The sequence below is a fragment of the Lottia gigantea genome (assembly GCF_000327385.1).
Source record: "Lottia gigantea unplaced genomic scaffold LOTGIsca_3, whole genome shotgun sequence".
Taxonomy (NCBI): domain Eukaryota; kingdom Metazoa; phylum Mollusca; class Gastropoda; family Lottiidae; genus Lottia; species Lottia gigantea.
Genome location: NW_008708986.1, coordinates 3,412,109 through 3,425,238, shown reverse-complemented (window position 1 = coordinate 3,425,238; position 13,130 = coordinate 3,412,109). Strand labels below are relative to the sequence as shown.

Sequence of the window (13,130 nt, the reverse complement as noted above, 5' to 3'; positions counted from 1 at the left end):
AAGTAAAGTCGAAATTGAAGAGAGTTTACTGAGGAAGAATATAGCAGAATTGGAAGGTGCCCGAGAAAGTATGAGCGAAACTCATAACTTTCTAGAAGCAGTTATCAAGTGTTCTAATGAAATGGGCTTAGCAGAACTGTCGAAGGCGATTACACTTCGGAAAAAGGCTTCAAATGACTCCAGGAACTCAACCAAACCGGTACATTTACCCACTCAAGTACCATCCCGAAAAAGTGAAATTCTGGATAAACCTCACAGCATCCTTAGAAAATCTAAGCCAGATTCCTCCGCCAAGTCAAGTGACAACGCCGAATTTGAAAGTAAGTTTTCGGTTGGCGAAAGTTTGATGGCTGTTTGCGGAACAATCGATGATACAATAGCGATCACAACTTTTTCCTCCAAAACTTGTAGCATTTATTCTATCAGTGGAAAACATGTCAAGGACATTTCAAGAAACCTAATCAGACCAACTACTGTGATTTCATTGTCTACTGGCAAGATTTTGGTAGCAGATCGTGGAGATGACGAACACAAACAGAGTTACCGTATGTACTACACTGATGGTGAATCATTTCCATGCAACTTGTGCACCTTAGATTCTCCGTGGGGAATGACAGAGACCAATGATGGTGATATCGTAATTTGTCATCCAGAAACTCACAAGGTCTGTATATTTGACAAAAAGGGAAGATCCAAAATGACCTTAAAAACTAGTTTGAGCGGCAACAATTTATTTTTAAACCCTCGGTGTGTCTGTGTGAACGAATTAAATGGAGACATCATCGTATCCGACTTTGAACGACATTCTATTCTGTTCTTTGATAAAAATGGAGAATATAAGTTCAGGTATGGATCTCTTGGAAAGAGTTCTGGACATCTACATCATCCATGTGGGGTTTGTGCCGATTCAAACGGTAACGTGATTGTAGCTGATAGTGATAATCATAGAGTTCATCTGGTATCAGCTGATGGAAAGTTCCGTAGATTTATTTTAACTCAAGCTGATGGAATAGATGAACCTATTGCAGTGTGTTTAACTAAAGAAGAATTATTGGTAGTTGGACAATGGTCCGGGAAGGTCATCGTTTTAAACTACTGATTGGGACAATAAACATACTAGATACATACATTCCATTCACCTTTTATTGTGTATTATATAAAATAATATTTATATAAGACAAAAAGATGTGTATTTAATCAGATTGACTATAATAATCTCAATCCACCTACAAAAATTCGTTAGAGAATAAAATGACACCAGTTTGAAATTAACATATTTTATTAATATTTAGCATAGTATGCGTTGATTTTAACGATCTATACTAATTGTGCACATTCGGGGAATTTCAAGACACGAACATGATTATCAAATTTAAATTTGATTTCGGTGAAGGAAGGGTTTGATTCTCCCAAATGTACTGGCCCAGTACACTTCTCTTATATGCGCATTTTAAAGCATATATTTGTCATTAACACTGTCAGTCCATTGTATTTTTTAGGTAGTTTAAATAATAAAGAAAGCAATAATATGCCAGACTCGTATAGTTTCTATTACTATTTAATCTATCTAAATCAAAATAGACTATTCGTACATATTGAATCGGCTCGGGGTGTGCAACAAATATATTTTTAAATAACGAAAAATGAACGTAAATTGAAAAGAACGATTTGCGTAAATATAACAGAATAATGGTTTTAAGCTTCCTCTTCCTCGGCGTCCTCTTCAAATTCGCCTTCCTCTTCAGCTGTAGCATCCTGATACTGTTGATATTCAGATATCAGATCATTCATATTTGATTCAGCTTCAGTAAATTCCATCTCATCCATACCTTCTCCAGTATACCAATGGAGGAAAGCCTTTCGTCTGAACATAGCAGTGAACTGTTCGGAAATGCGTTTGAATAGTTCTTGAATCGCGGTGCTGTTTCCTATGAACGTTGCTGACATCTTAAGTCCCCTTGGTGGAATGTCACAAACCGCTAATTTCACGTTGCTTGGGATCCATTCAACAAAGTAGCTACTGTTCTTATTCTGAATGTTCAACATCTGTTCATCTACCTCCTTCATGGACATACGACCTCTGAACATAGCTGCTACTGTCAGATAACGACCATGACGAGGATCACAGGCAGCCATCATGTTCTTGGCATCGAACATTTGTTGGGTGAGCTCTGGTACTGTGAGAGCTCGGTATTGTTGTGAACCTCGAGAGGTGAGAGGAGCAAAACCAGGCATAAAGAAATGAAGACGTGGAAATGGTACCATATTGACGGCTAGTTTTCGGAGATCTGCATTCAGTTGACCAGGAAATCGGAGACAGGTGGTCACTCCAGACATGGTGGCGGATACCAAATGATTCAGGTCACCGTAAGTAGGTGTGGTTAGCTTTAAGGTTCGGAAGCATATATCATAAAGCGCTTCGTTATCAATACAAAAAGTCTCGTCTGTATTTTCCACCAGTTGATGAACTGAAAGGGTGGCGTTGTATGGTTCTACAACTGTGTCAGATACCTGCAATGAAGACATGACATGATTAATAGAGTGAATGAAACAGATGAAAAATATGATGATACTATATTATTATCAGTCTATTTTATAACACAGACGAATCCAAATGAAATATCATTAGAAATAATATCACGTCAGATAATATTTAATGGACTAGGGAATACATGGGTATTTATCTATTAAAACCCGAATTTATCCGTATTTTTTTCTTCTAACGAAATAACTCATAAACAAACTAATTAGTCCCATGCGCTATGGATAAAAATACCGTAATAACATTATAATCTATGTGAAGTCAAAACATCAATGTAGTGCTAACTGTATGGAAGGGTCAGAATGACATTGTGTGTTCGCGAAACAAACTGTCTCGAGGGCGTTACTAGACAAATATAGAAAGAATAGCGAAATGTTGCAAGCCATTTATGATTTCAAACTTACCTTCGGTGAAGGACAAACAGAGAAGGTGTTCATAATCCTATCTGGATATTCTTCACGGATTTTACTGATGAGTAGAGTTCCCATACCAGAACCAGTTCCACCACCCAGAGAATGGGTCAACTGGAATCCTTGTAGACAATCACAGCTCTCCGCTTCTTTTCGGACTACATCAAGGACGGAATCAACTAATTCAGCCCCTTCTGTATAATGGCCTTTAGCCCAGTTATTACCTGCGCCAGATTGTCCAAAGACAAAATTATCTGGTCTGAAAATCTGCCCAAATGGTCCTGATCGTACAGAATCCATGGTACCAGGTTCCAAGTCGACGAGAACAGCTCTGGGTACATATTTTCCACCGGTGGCTTCATTATAGTAAACATTGATTCTCTCCAATTGAAGATCAGAATCACCGTGGTAAGTTCCAGTTGGGTCAATACCATGTTCATCAGAGATCACTTCCCAGAACTGAAAGGTAAATATTTCTCATCGATGGGAATAAGCTTTAAGAGATTTCCGAAAAGGATATAAATTTGTCAAACTATGCAGATGATACACATCGAGTATCCCCGAATTACCAGCAGGGTTCTCGAATGAAATAATAATTCTCAAAGGGCAAGCGCGATCCTTATTTCTGATTCGATATGCAATAACAAAATATTGTCAGTGTTAAATTAATACAATACACCAATTGTAGAGCGTTATAGAAATATTAAAACAAAAATACTTTATTATTAGATATATTATAGAAGTTTAAAACTTGGTTAACTTACCTTAGCTCCAATTTGATTGCCACATTGGCCAGTTTGCATATGAACAATTTCTCTCATATTTTATGAAATGACGGTCGTTTTGTACACTTGTCTTCTTGAAATGGGGTAAGCTGTAGTAGTGAATGATTTCAGATTTTACGTCGAGTTCTATATAAGTGAAGATTGTTTACTGTAACTAAGGAAAATGAAAATGGCCGAAAGAAAGTTTGGTTGTTCAGCACATGTTAATACTATTTATAATTGATGATTAGTTGTGAATACAATTTGGGCAATGACACTGTCTTTTGGTGTTGAATACCAGTAATCAGTAGCGTTATGTAACCTTATAGAATCCAATGTGTGTTAATTTGGACTAATCTACCAGACAACTGATTGGTTTTCAATATAAGCTAATGTCAAGCTAATAAGATTGTAGCGAGTATGATTTATTAAAAAGGATTACGTTGAATGCTAAACGTAAATGGGTTGGTCGTACGTAATTATCACGTCGAAGTAAATTGAAACAATTGCACTTTTCTGTGGTTAGAAGCGGGTGGGGTTGGGACAGAGTTGATCGCTGACTGACAAGACAAAATCTTAAGCCATTATCACAGTCAAAAAAGGTATTTTGTCCATGTTCGTGAACACCATTCTTCGAATTGTTATTTTGACATAAGCCTAGTCTACGGTATAAGATATATTTAAGGCATTTTTACGCACTTGTTGGCGGCAAGGCAGGAAGAAATTACCCTGCACGTAATGGTTTTGACATGTTGGCCGCCATTACTAAAGCGGAAGTTAACAGAGCTACGACGCTCCAAAGTTGATTTACTCGAATAACGTATATCGATTTGATTCACTGCTACAATAAATGCGCTGATTACCATAATCAAATTTGTTCTGATAAAGGATAAATGGTTTTTAGACCAAATCGAATCAGATTAACCCAGGATAAATTTATTTTGAATGTCAAAGGTTAGAGTTCATAAAATGAAGGGAAACGGAAACTCCGTCAGAACCCATACGCCCCTGGTTCCTAAAAATACCAACTATTGAAAAGGTTATTATTTGTAATATGATTTTAGAAGGTTGGGGGGGGGGGGGGGGGAGGGGGGATTTTCACGTGACCTTTCTGTAAAATGACTGAACCTTATTTCTATTTACCCGAAGATATATTAAGGTAAATGGTGTAATATGAAAATTCAATTTTCAATTTTTCTTAACGGAGAGAGAGAAATTCAATTCTAACCTCATTGTAGACAGAGTGTAGATACTCTTTAGTCCAAATTTGGTGAGATTAGATCAGTTTATATTTCACGATAGACTAATGCAACACCATCTTCTAAATGTCGTTCAAATCTTACGGTAAATATAATTATTAGTCACTATATCAGGCTAGTAAATAGAGTTATACAGATATTTCGTTGTCACTGTATCCTGGCATGATAAGTAATTAATGGTAAAGACATATTTGACACTATATCGAGACAGGACATGCTTGTAACTAGTTATACAGATATTTCGTTGTCACTCCTATATCTTGGCATGAAATTCTTATAAGTAGTGATAAAGATATAAAGAGACGAGTCATGCTTGCACGTTTTTATAAATATTGACTAGTAATCACTATATCGAGACAGGACATGCTTGTAAGTAAGGTTAAATATTTAGCCTTGTAGTCACTATATCGAACAAGTCATGCTTGGATGTAAGTTGTGATGTATAGGGCCTACTAAGTAGCTTAGTCACTATATTGGGACAGGGCATGCTTCTAAGAAGTGATAAAGATTTATTAGTCATAATATCCAAACAGGGCATGCTTCTAAGTGGTGATAATGATTTATTAGTCGAGACAGGGCATGCTTCTAAGTAGTTAGAAAGATTTTATAGTCACTATATCGAGGCAGGACATGAACCACATAAAATGGCGAATCTTTCTTATTAAAAAGTAGGCTGAAGACAGTTATATATGGGCCTATAATTTTTTTTATAAGCTATTACCTTATTTATTAGGCCTAGTTAAACGAAATCTAAATTCTATATAGATATAGTTTCTTTTAATTAAACTATTTTTTCTGACGATATTTTCGTTTCATTAAGTTTTTGTGATTCATTATTTTGTTCTCGCCTTTTCTCGTCACTAGCACGTGAGTTTAATCCAGCATGGCGTCCAATGTTAGGTTAAGTTTGAAAGAATGGACTGAAGGCTGGACAAAATGGGATATCGCACTCTATGTTGGTGCTCCAGTGGCTCTCGGACTTGCCGGTATTTGGTTTTACAGGCGTAGCAAATCACAACCCGATGACAATGATGAAAGTCGAGATGAAATCTCCGAAGAAACCGAAAGTAGACCTTCACCAAGTAAATCTGCTGTTGCTCAGGTCTGATTTGTTGTCAATTGGATTATTTTGGGTTTGGTTAGAATGTCAAGCTACTGGCTCTAGGCTTCAAGGCCCGAACTGTATGATCAAACCCTATTCTAATAGAGTCTAAGGACAATAAAATGTCAGGCTTGCAATCCTGCATAGCAAACCAAAGATTAGATATCTGTAATCTGAACTGGGGCATTCTAAGCAAGCCAACAAGTCATCTGTAGAAATACCTACAGGAAAGTTTTACCTAGCCATGCATGTGGTGTGGATATTAATGGAGATCCCTGTTCACATCTTTCAATCTGCATGTCTGAAATTTTCCTAAAGGTCATGGCAGTGTGTAGATCCTGATATAGGCTTCTTCAAGTGCACATTTCACTACTATAATGTAAAACCATTTGCTATACTATCTATGCTAATGCAATGTCATTTTTTACTGTACAAGTATTGATAGTTATGATGACTATACAAATTTGAATAATGGATGAACTGTGTTAAACCATGTCTTGATGGCACGTTTAAGATTAATTCTGCAACGTAGACATATCAATGTTATTTTTCAGACTCCATTAGAAAAGGCACAAGCTGCTAAAGCGAAGGGAAACAAGTACTTTAAAGGTGGTAAATATGATCAAGCTATAGCATGCTATACTGAAGCAATCGACCTCTGTCCATCTGACAAAAAATCCGATTTAGCAACATTTTATCAGAATAGAGCAGCGTCTTCAGAATATTTGGTGAGTGAACTTTTGATTTTGAACCCAAATTCCAAATCAAAGTGACAAGTGGGCATATACTGCTACTGACATCAATAAGTCGTAGGGAATGCTAAGAAGCAAAAGTTGAAAGTTCCAGTTGTCTTTCTTTAGCAGCTCCAAGAAATTAACTAAAACCATATGTACATATGACTTTTCAGCATTCAAATTTGACATGTAGTCTAGGATTATGACCTCTTTTAGTTCTAACTGACTATGCTAGTGCAGAAGTGAGTCAGCTTGCAATAGTCTTCAAAGCCATATATTTTTTTGTTTTAGTCAAAATATGAGAGTGTGATAGCAGATTGTACTGAAGCTATCAAATTAAATAGTAAATACACCAAAGCCTTTGGGAGAAGATGCAAGGCTTATCAACAAGTTGGTAAACTCAAAGAATCTTTAGAAGGTTTGTTTTACTGAACTTATGGAAATCACAATTTTTTAATTAGTGATTTGTTGAGTTATTTGTTTTTTACCTGGTATAGCTTACTATGCATGTTTGAATGAATGGTTACATGTTTCCTTTAAAGTATAAACTATGTTTTTGACAGCTCTTATCTTTACCCTTTTAACGTACAGGTACTGATATACTGGTACTTTTGAAACTTGAAAGTGCCCCAAGCACTTATGTTTTTCAAGCCCATTTCTTGTATTTTGTTATTTCAGATATCACTACAGCATGTATATTGGAAGGCTTTGCTAATCAAGTTAATTTACAGTTAGCTGATCAAGTATTAAAAGATTTAGGTAGAAAATGTGCCAAGGATACATTTAAGGTACGGTAAGGGTTAATTATTTATTAATGCACAAAGACTAAGGTGAAACCAGTGATGAATAAAATAAAGATGAAAAATATTTTCGCAGTCTAAATCATACACTGTATCACTGACATTGATTTGCAATATTTACATGCTTTGTATATCAATACAACATAATCTTGCTACTTCTGCTCCATTCTCAAATAATTTTGAAAATAAGCTTTAGCAGATCAATGTGACTCAGTGACCGAACAGCATATTTACCATGGATTTGCGGTGTTCTTTTTTAATATTTTATGGCGTCCCACAGATTTTGGTTTCTATTGAAATATCATATAGGTAAATCCAGTCAACAAGTTTGCCACCTGTCGATCAAGCCAAACTTAACACTGCTTATACTACTTACACTAGCATAGACTGGAGCAGACTCTTTCTATCCATCAAGGATGGTCAGAAATATATTTGTACCAATTTATTAGAGTAAAAATCTTCTAACATAATTTGAAGTACTGAAGATTCTGAATTTGTCATCTAGAATAGAAAACCAGTCCTACCATCTAAATTCTTTGTGAAGAATTATTTCAATGGTTTTGCAAATGATCCAGTCAAGAATTTTAAACCAAAAGTTAGTATGTCTACACAGAATGAAAAAGATGTAAAAGGGGAGGAAAATGATGTTAAGGCAGAAGGTGATACCACGTCTACAACTTCGAATGGAGTACAAAATGGCTTGGACAAATTAAGGTTTGTTTTCCAAGATTTTAAAATATTTAAATTGCTTCATGGTGAAATTTACCTCACTGCATAAAGCAAAAGATGACCTATACTATAAGACCACTATATTTAATTTAAAGGGTTTGTCACAATTTTTAAGATTTTATTTAAAATTGTATTAGGGTGTTACCAATTATGTCTGATGTTTACTCCAAACTCCAAAGAAACATTATCTATTGATCAATCACATTCTGGGACCCATGTAGAATTCTCCACTTGTTGTATTTTTAATTTTTTTTACTTTTTCTCAATATTCTCTCAGTAATGAGATTTCCTAAACGTACCTTCTGAGCTCTTGATATGTTGATGCATTGATGCACTAATTTGTGTTCAGTTCTTTCTTTCATATTTTGTGCATAAAAACGGCTACAGTTGATATACAATTGATTTTTCAGTCCATTTGAACAGGCAGTAGAAAATTTGAATAATAATGAGATAAAAGATATTATAGATTTATGTACACAAGAAATAATAGGTGCTAACTCTAGTTATATCAACCTAGCCTTGTTATTACGTGGTACATTCTATATGATGTCAGGACAGACAGACCTAGCAGGAGCAGATTTTGAAACTCTAATCAGTGCTGCAGATGTTGATCCAAGGGTAAAACTTTAAAAAAAAATTCTATTTTGTCTTTCCTCTGATAATTTTCAGTGGACAAATAAGGCGTTGCTTAATGTGATAAAACAGCCTAATGTTGACAGAAAATGCTATTCATGAATGTATAATAGAAAGTATTCTCTGCTGGTGTAACTGTATGATAATAAAATGGGAATTTGAGAAACCATACTTTAATGGATGACAAATGTATTGCATCTTGACCCTTTAAATACTGGAAAATGATAATTAGTAAAGTCCCATTTGTGTATTTAGATTAAGACAAATGCTGTAATAAAAGAAAGTAGTATATTGATACAAAGAGAAAAGATAACAGAAGCATTTGATATATTTGACGAAGGTATTAAAGTTGATCCTGATAATTCAGATATCTATCACCATAGAGGGCAGGTGAGGTTTCTTCTAACATTGTATTGATGCTGTATGTATTATATTAGAGATTTGTCAATTTCTTCCCTTGGTAAAATTTGACTTGACCTTTTTTATTTTTGTGAATGTATTGTGATGTCACTAATGCTGCATTGTATCATTAATTTCCAAAAAAGTAACCTAAATACTATTGAATGGTCGCCCTATTGACAATCCAACGGATAGCATTGAAATTTGCAATATCAATTGTTGATAAAATGTTTAGGGCAAGTGTTAATATGGCTATGCCATTTTGATAGAGATAAGTTTCAATGAAGATGCATCTAATTAAAAATTTGCAGGTCATTATTAATTTTTCCTTTGCTGAGATAACCGAAATCACAGAATCCTTTGAAAACATGCCTTAATATAATCATTGTTAAAAATTAGTCATTAGTAACATATCTGTGATGATAGTTAATTCCCAATAATATGTCTATGTTTTTCAGCAATATTTGGTTGTAGACAAATTAGAACAGGCTTTAGATGATTTTAATAAGAGTATCAAATTAAGTCCAGATTTTCCTACATCTCATGTACAGAAAGCTTATGCAGGTAGGCTATTCCTATGTTCTATTCATGTAAAGCATAAGGATTACCAAAATTAGGGGGCTTAAGATTAAAAAATGTAATTGAGTGTGATAACAATTTTTTTATATGGAGCTTTGAATTGTTATTACATTTTGGTCTTCATTAGCAATTATGGTGCGGAAAAGTAGGATGTAAAACTCAATCCATTTTATTTCATTTGAATGTCATTTTAATATACACAACAATATTTTTCCTTTGTAATTTCAACAAGCACTAGTGGGATATATGACCTATGTTAATATTACATAATAGTAAAATATCTGTCTCAAACATGTACCAGTGTTCTTAGAACTGTGATTATTTCTTTGTATATGATTGTATATTTTAGTTCATAGAACAGGTATTGTTTATCAACAACAGTCATCTTTAACTGAAGCTAGCAAAATGTTTCAAGAAACTATTATTAAATTTCCTCAATATGCAGATGCTTATTTGATGTATGCTCAGGTATAACTTTTATTACTAACTATTATGAAGGAGTCTCTGTTTATTGTCTCATGCGATGACCTGTATCACTGACAGAGGAAAACTGGTTTGAAAAATCCAAAGGTATTTTCTCAACCTATGTTGGGGTTGAATCCTGGGTATTTGATAAGTGAGCAAGATTCTAACATACCACAGCTTTCGTATATAAGACAGTTGGCAATATGACCTTAAGTTGAAATAAACAACCATTTTGATTTATTTCTCTATTTCTTCAGTCATTATCAGATCAAAGTAAATTTGAAGAAAGTTTAAATAATTTTGATAAAGCATTGGAACTGGCACCAGACAATCCAAATATTTATGTACATAAAGGGTGAGTTATTTCCCTTAACCTCGATTTCAAATATTAAATGGTGGAATTCTGGAAATTTGACGTCATTTCTGAAACAAATAATTGATTTTTTGTAAGCATGTATTGAAGAGATTCAGACGAATCTTTCAGCAATCATTTTTGCTCAAGTGACATTCTTTGTTAGTAGGGATGCAGACTGAAAATAGATCAGTTGTCATAAAGGCGAAAGCCTGTTCAGTGTTCCCTAATCCATTTCTCTTATGAATAAAATATTGTTTACGTTTGCAAAAAAAAGAATCAGTTGTCTGAATATCGCATAGTGTGAAACTCTGAGTGACGTCAACATTTGTTTTTTTACGTTCTGTTTTAATATGTCTATATTGCTCTACAGTTGATTATTGAGTACTATTTTAACAGTAAAAATATTTGATTATTGTAATATAGATTATTAATGGTACAGTATAAAGGACAGTTTGAAGATGGTAGTAAATTAGTAGAGAAAGCAATTCAAATTGATCCTAAATGTGAATATGCCTATGAAATTATGGGAACAATTGATGTACAGAGGTAATGTCTGGTTAAATTACATTCTATTGTTTAAAACTTAGATAATGAAAATGTATTTAAAAATTGATTAGTGAGAACCATATATGATCCTGGGATTTTGTTTATAATATAGATGACATTGCTAAAACTCTGATAGAAGAAAAGGCTCTCGTTTATTATTTCATCCTAAATTATGTTAAATGTGTTTTTTTTTTTTTTCAGGGGTAAAATGCCACAAGCTCTCGAGTCATTTAAGAAAGCTATCAATTTATCCAGATCTGAAGCAGAAATGGCTCATCTTCATTCCTTACTGAATGCGGCCCAGGCTCAAGTGACTGTGGCCCAGAATCTGGGTATTCCTATACCATCTATGGGTTGAAAACTTCATCAGAAAACCAAGTTGGCACAGGCCACTCTTTGCTTGTTAGTCTTTTTTTCTCTCAAAGATATGTTACCAGTCATTCAATTTTCGGAATTATCCGGCATTTATTTCTATATTTGTGAATGTTTGTTTCCTTACTTTTTGAAAGTTGGTTAGAATTTGGAAAATTTTTAAAAATTTTGTTACATCTTCTAATAAGATGTCCATATTGTAAACTTTGTTATTGTCAAATTATATAGTGTAACAAATTATTTATCTAGATGTCCTATGTTCTGTTGAATTCTTAAGGGTTGCGAGTTTGTTTCAGTATCATACCCTTGATCCAGCATACCAATATGTTATATGATGAGTTTATGTGATAAATTAGTTAGCTGTCAAAAGAATACATAGCGGTTGTATATTAGTGGACATTTGTGATTTATGTGTATATGATTTGTTAGAGAGAGTATGTAATAGTAAGAACTTGTTTTAAAACTTTCAAATTTTTGAGGGTTCACATATCTTAATTTAGTTCAGTTGATTATTTTTGTTTTGTATTCCAAAGTACATATTAGTGCTTGTTATGTAATATGTAGTTAGAATTTTGTGCAAATCCAAATACTATTCAGAAAATTCACTTTTTGTTGAGGTAAAGTGATAGGTAATTGAAACTCAGCAAGGCAGGTCTATGGTGTTCATTGGTTAAACCAAAAATGAACTGTTTTATTTGAAAAATCACCATATGTGGACAAATATTTTTGCTCGAACAAGTTGTTTGTGTTATTGTTATGATTGTTTTTATATGTGCAATTAGAACCTTGCCTGAAATTAGAAGTTGATGTTCATTAAAGGCGATCAGGAAACATGGAGACTTTTGGCTTCTAATTATGATAGAGCAACATAGAGATATCATTTACCTTCTAGTTGGATAATATATGTATGTTTTTCAGTTTTGTAGTAATAAAAGCTTAAGTGCTTGCTTAGATAATTACCATAGAGATCAATATAAATTATCATTAAGTTTTTACTTGTGTGAACTCTATTCAAGTATTTGGTGTTTTCAACATTGTGAAAATTTCGAATAGGCATTTAGAAATGCAGGATTATGATATGACAAAGTGTAATGTGGCATGTGAATTTGCTTGCAATAAGTCCTGCATTGAATATTGTAAACATGTATTTAACTCTATGAGATAATTAGTATACAGTTTAGTTTGTAGGTATATTTTAAATTCTGTTAATTATTATTATGTATAGTGTGAATCAATAATATTCTAATAAATTTTTTAATAAAATATATCTTTGCCTCTAATCATAATAGAGTAGTCTGATGGTTGGTTAAGAGATGAACCTCAACCATCAGCTGAGAAATATTCAGACCACTCATAAGCCATCAATGGGTGTCAATCCATCAGTAATTTCTAATCATATTTATGTTAGTCCAGCAATCATTTCACATTGTCGTGTCTTGTA

At 33.8% G+C, this 13,130-nt stretch overlaps 3 protein-coding genes across 3 annotated transcripts; 2 read left to right on the top strand and 1 right to left on the bottom strand.

Moving 5' to 3' along the window:
- Positions 1-547: 547 nt before the first annotated feature.
- LOTGIDRAFT_105134 (hypothetical protein) lies at positions 548-1,099 on the top strand (the record flags this gene model as incomplete). Its single annotated transcript, XM_009057246.1, has 1 exon — positions 548-1,099. The coding sequence occupies one exon, from the start codon at positions 548-550 to the stop codon at positions 1,097-1,099; it is 552 nt and encodes a 183-aa protein (XP_009055494.1).
- Positions 1,100-1,131: 32 nt separating this feature from the next.
- On the bottom strand, positions 1,132-3,828 carry LOTGIDRAFT_182307 (hypothetical protein). Its single transcript, XM_009057245.1, has 3 exons — positions 3,717-3,828; positions 2,947-3,411; positions 1,132-2,511 (listed from the first exon to the last, which is right to left on the bottom strand). The coding sequence occupies exons 1-3, from the start codon at positions 3,771-3,773 to the stop codon at positions 1,696-1,698; spliced, it is 1,338 nt and encodes a 445-aa protein (XP_009055493.1). The 5' UTR covers positions 3,774-3,828; the 3' UTR covers positions 1,132-1,695.
- A 2,030-nt stretch (positions 3,829-5,858) lies between these two features.
- Positions 5,859-11,675, top strand: LOTGIDRAFT_105182 (hypothetical protein; the record flags this gene model as incomplete). Its single annotated transcript, XM_009057244.1, has 12 exons — positions 5,859-6,068; positions 6,632-6,805; positions 7,103-7,229; positions 7,490-7,599; positions 8,117-8,280; positions 8,751-8,958; positions 9,229-9,363; positions 9,831-9,936; positions 10,301-10,419; positions 10,674-10,771; positions 11,195-11,317; positions 11,519-11,675. 12 exons carry the CDS (start codon positions 5,859-5,861, stop codon positions 11,673-11,675), a joined length of 1,731 nt encoding a protein of 576 aa, XP_009055492.1.
- Positions 11,676-13,130: the final 1,455 nt, after the last annotated feature.

Coding starts and splice junctions, on each gene's coding strand:
- LOTGIDRAFT_182307 (XM_009057245.1), bottom strand. CDS start 3,773: ATGAGAGAAATTGTTCATATGCAAACTGGCCAATGTGGCAATCAAATT. Junction 3,412..3,716: donor GCAATCAAATTGGAGCTAAG/GTAAGTTAACCA, acceptor TTTACCTTTCAG/TTCTGGGAAGTGATCTCTGA. Junction 2,512..2,946: donor CTGTTTGTCCTTCACCGAAG/GTAAGTTTGAAA, acceptor TCTTCATTGCAG/GTATCTGACACAGTTGTAGA.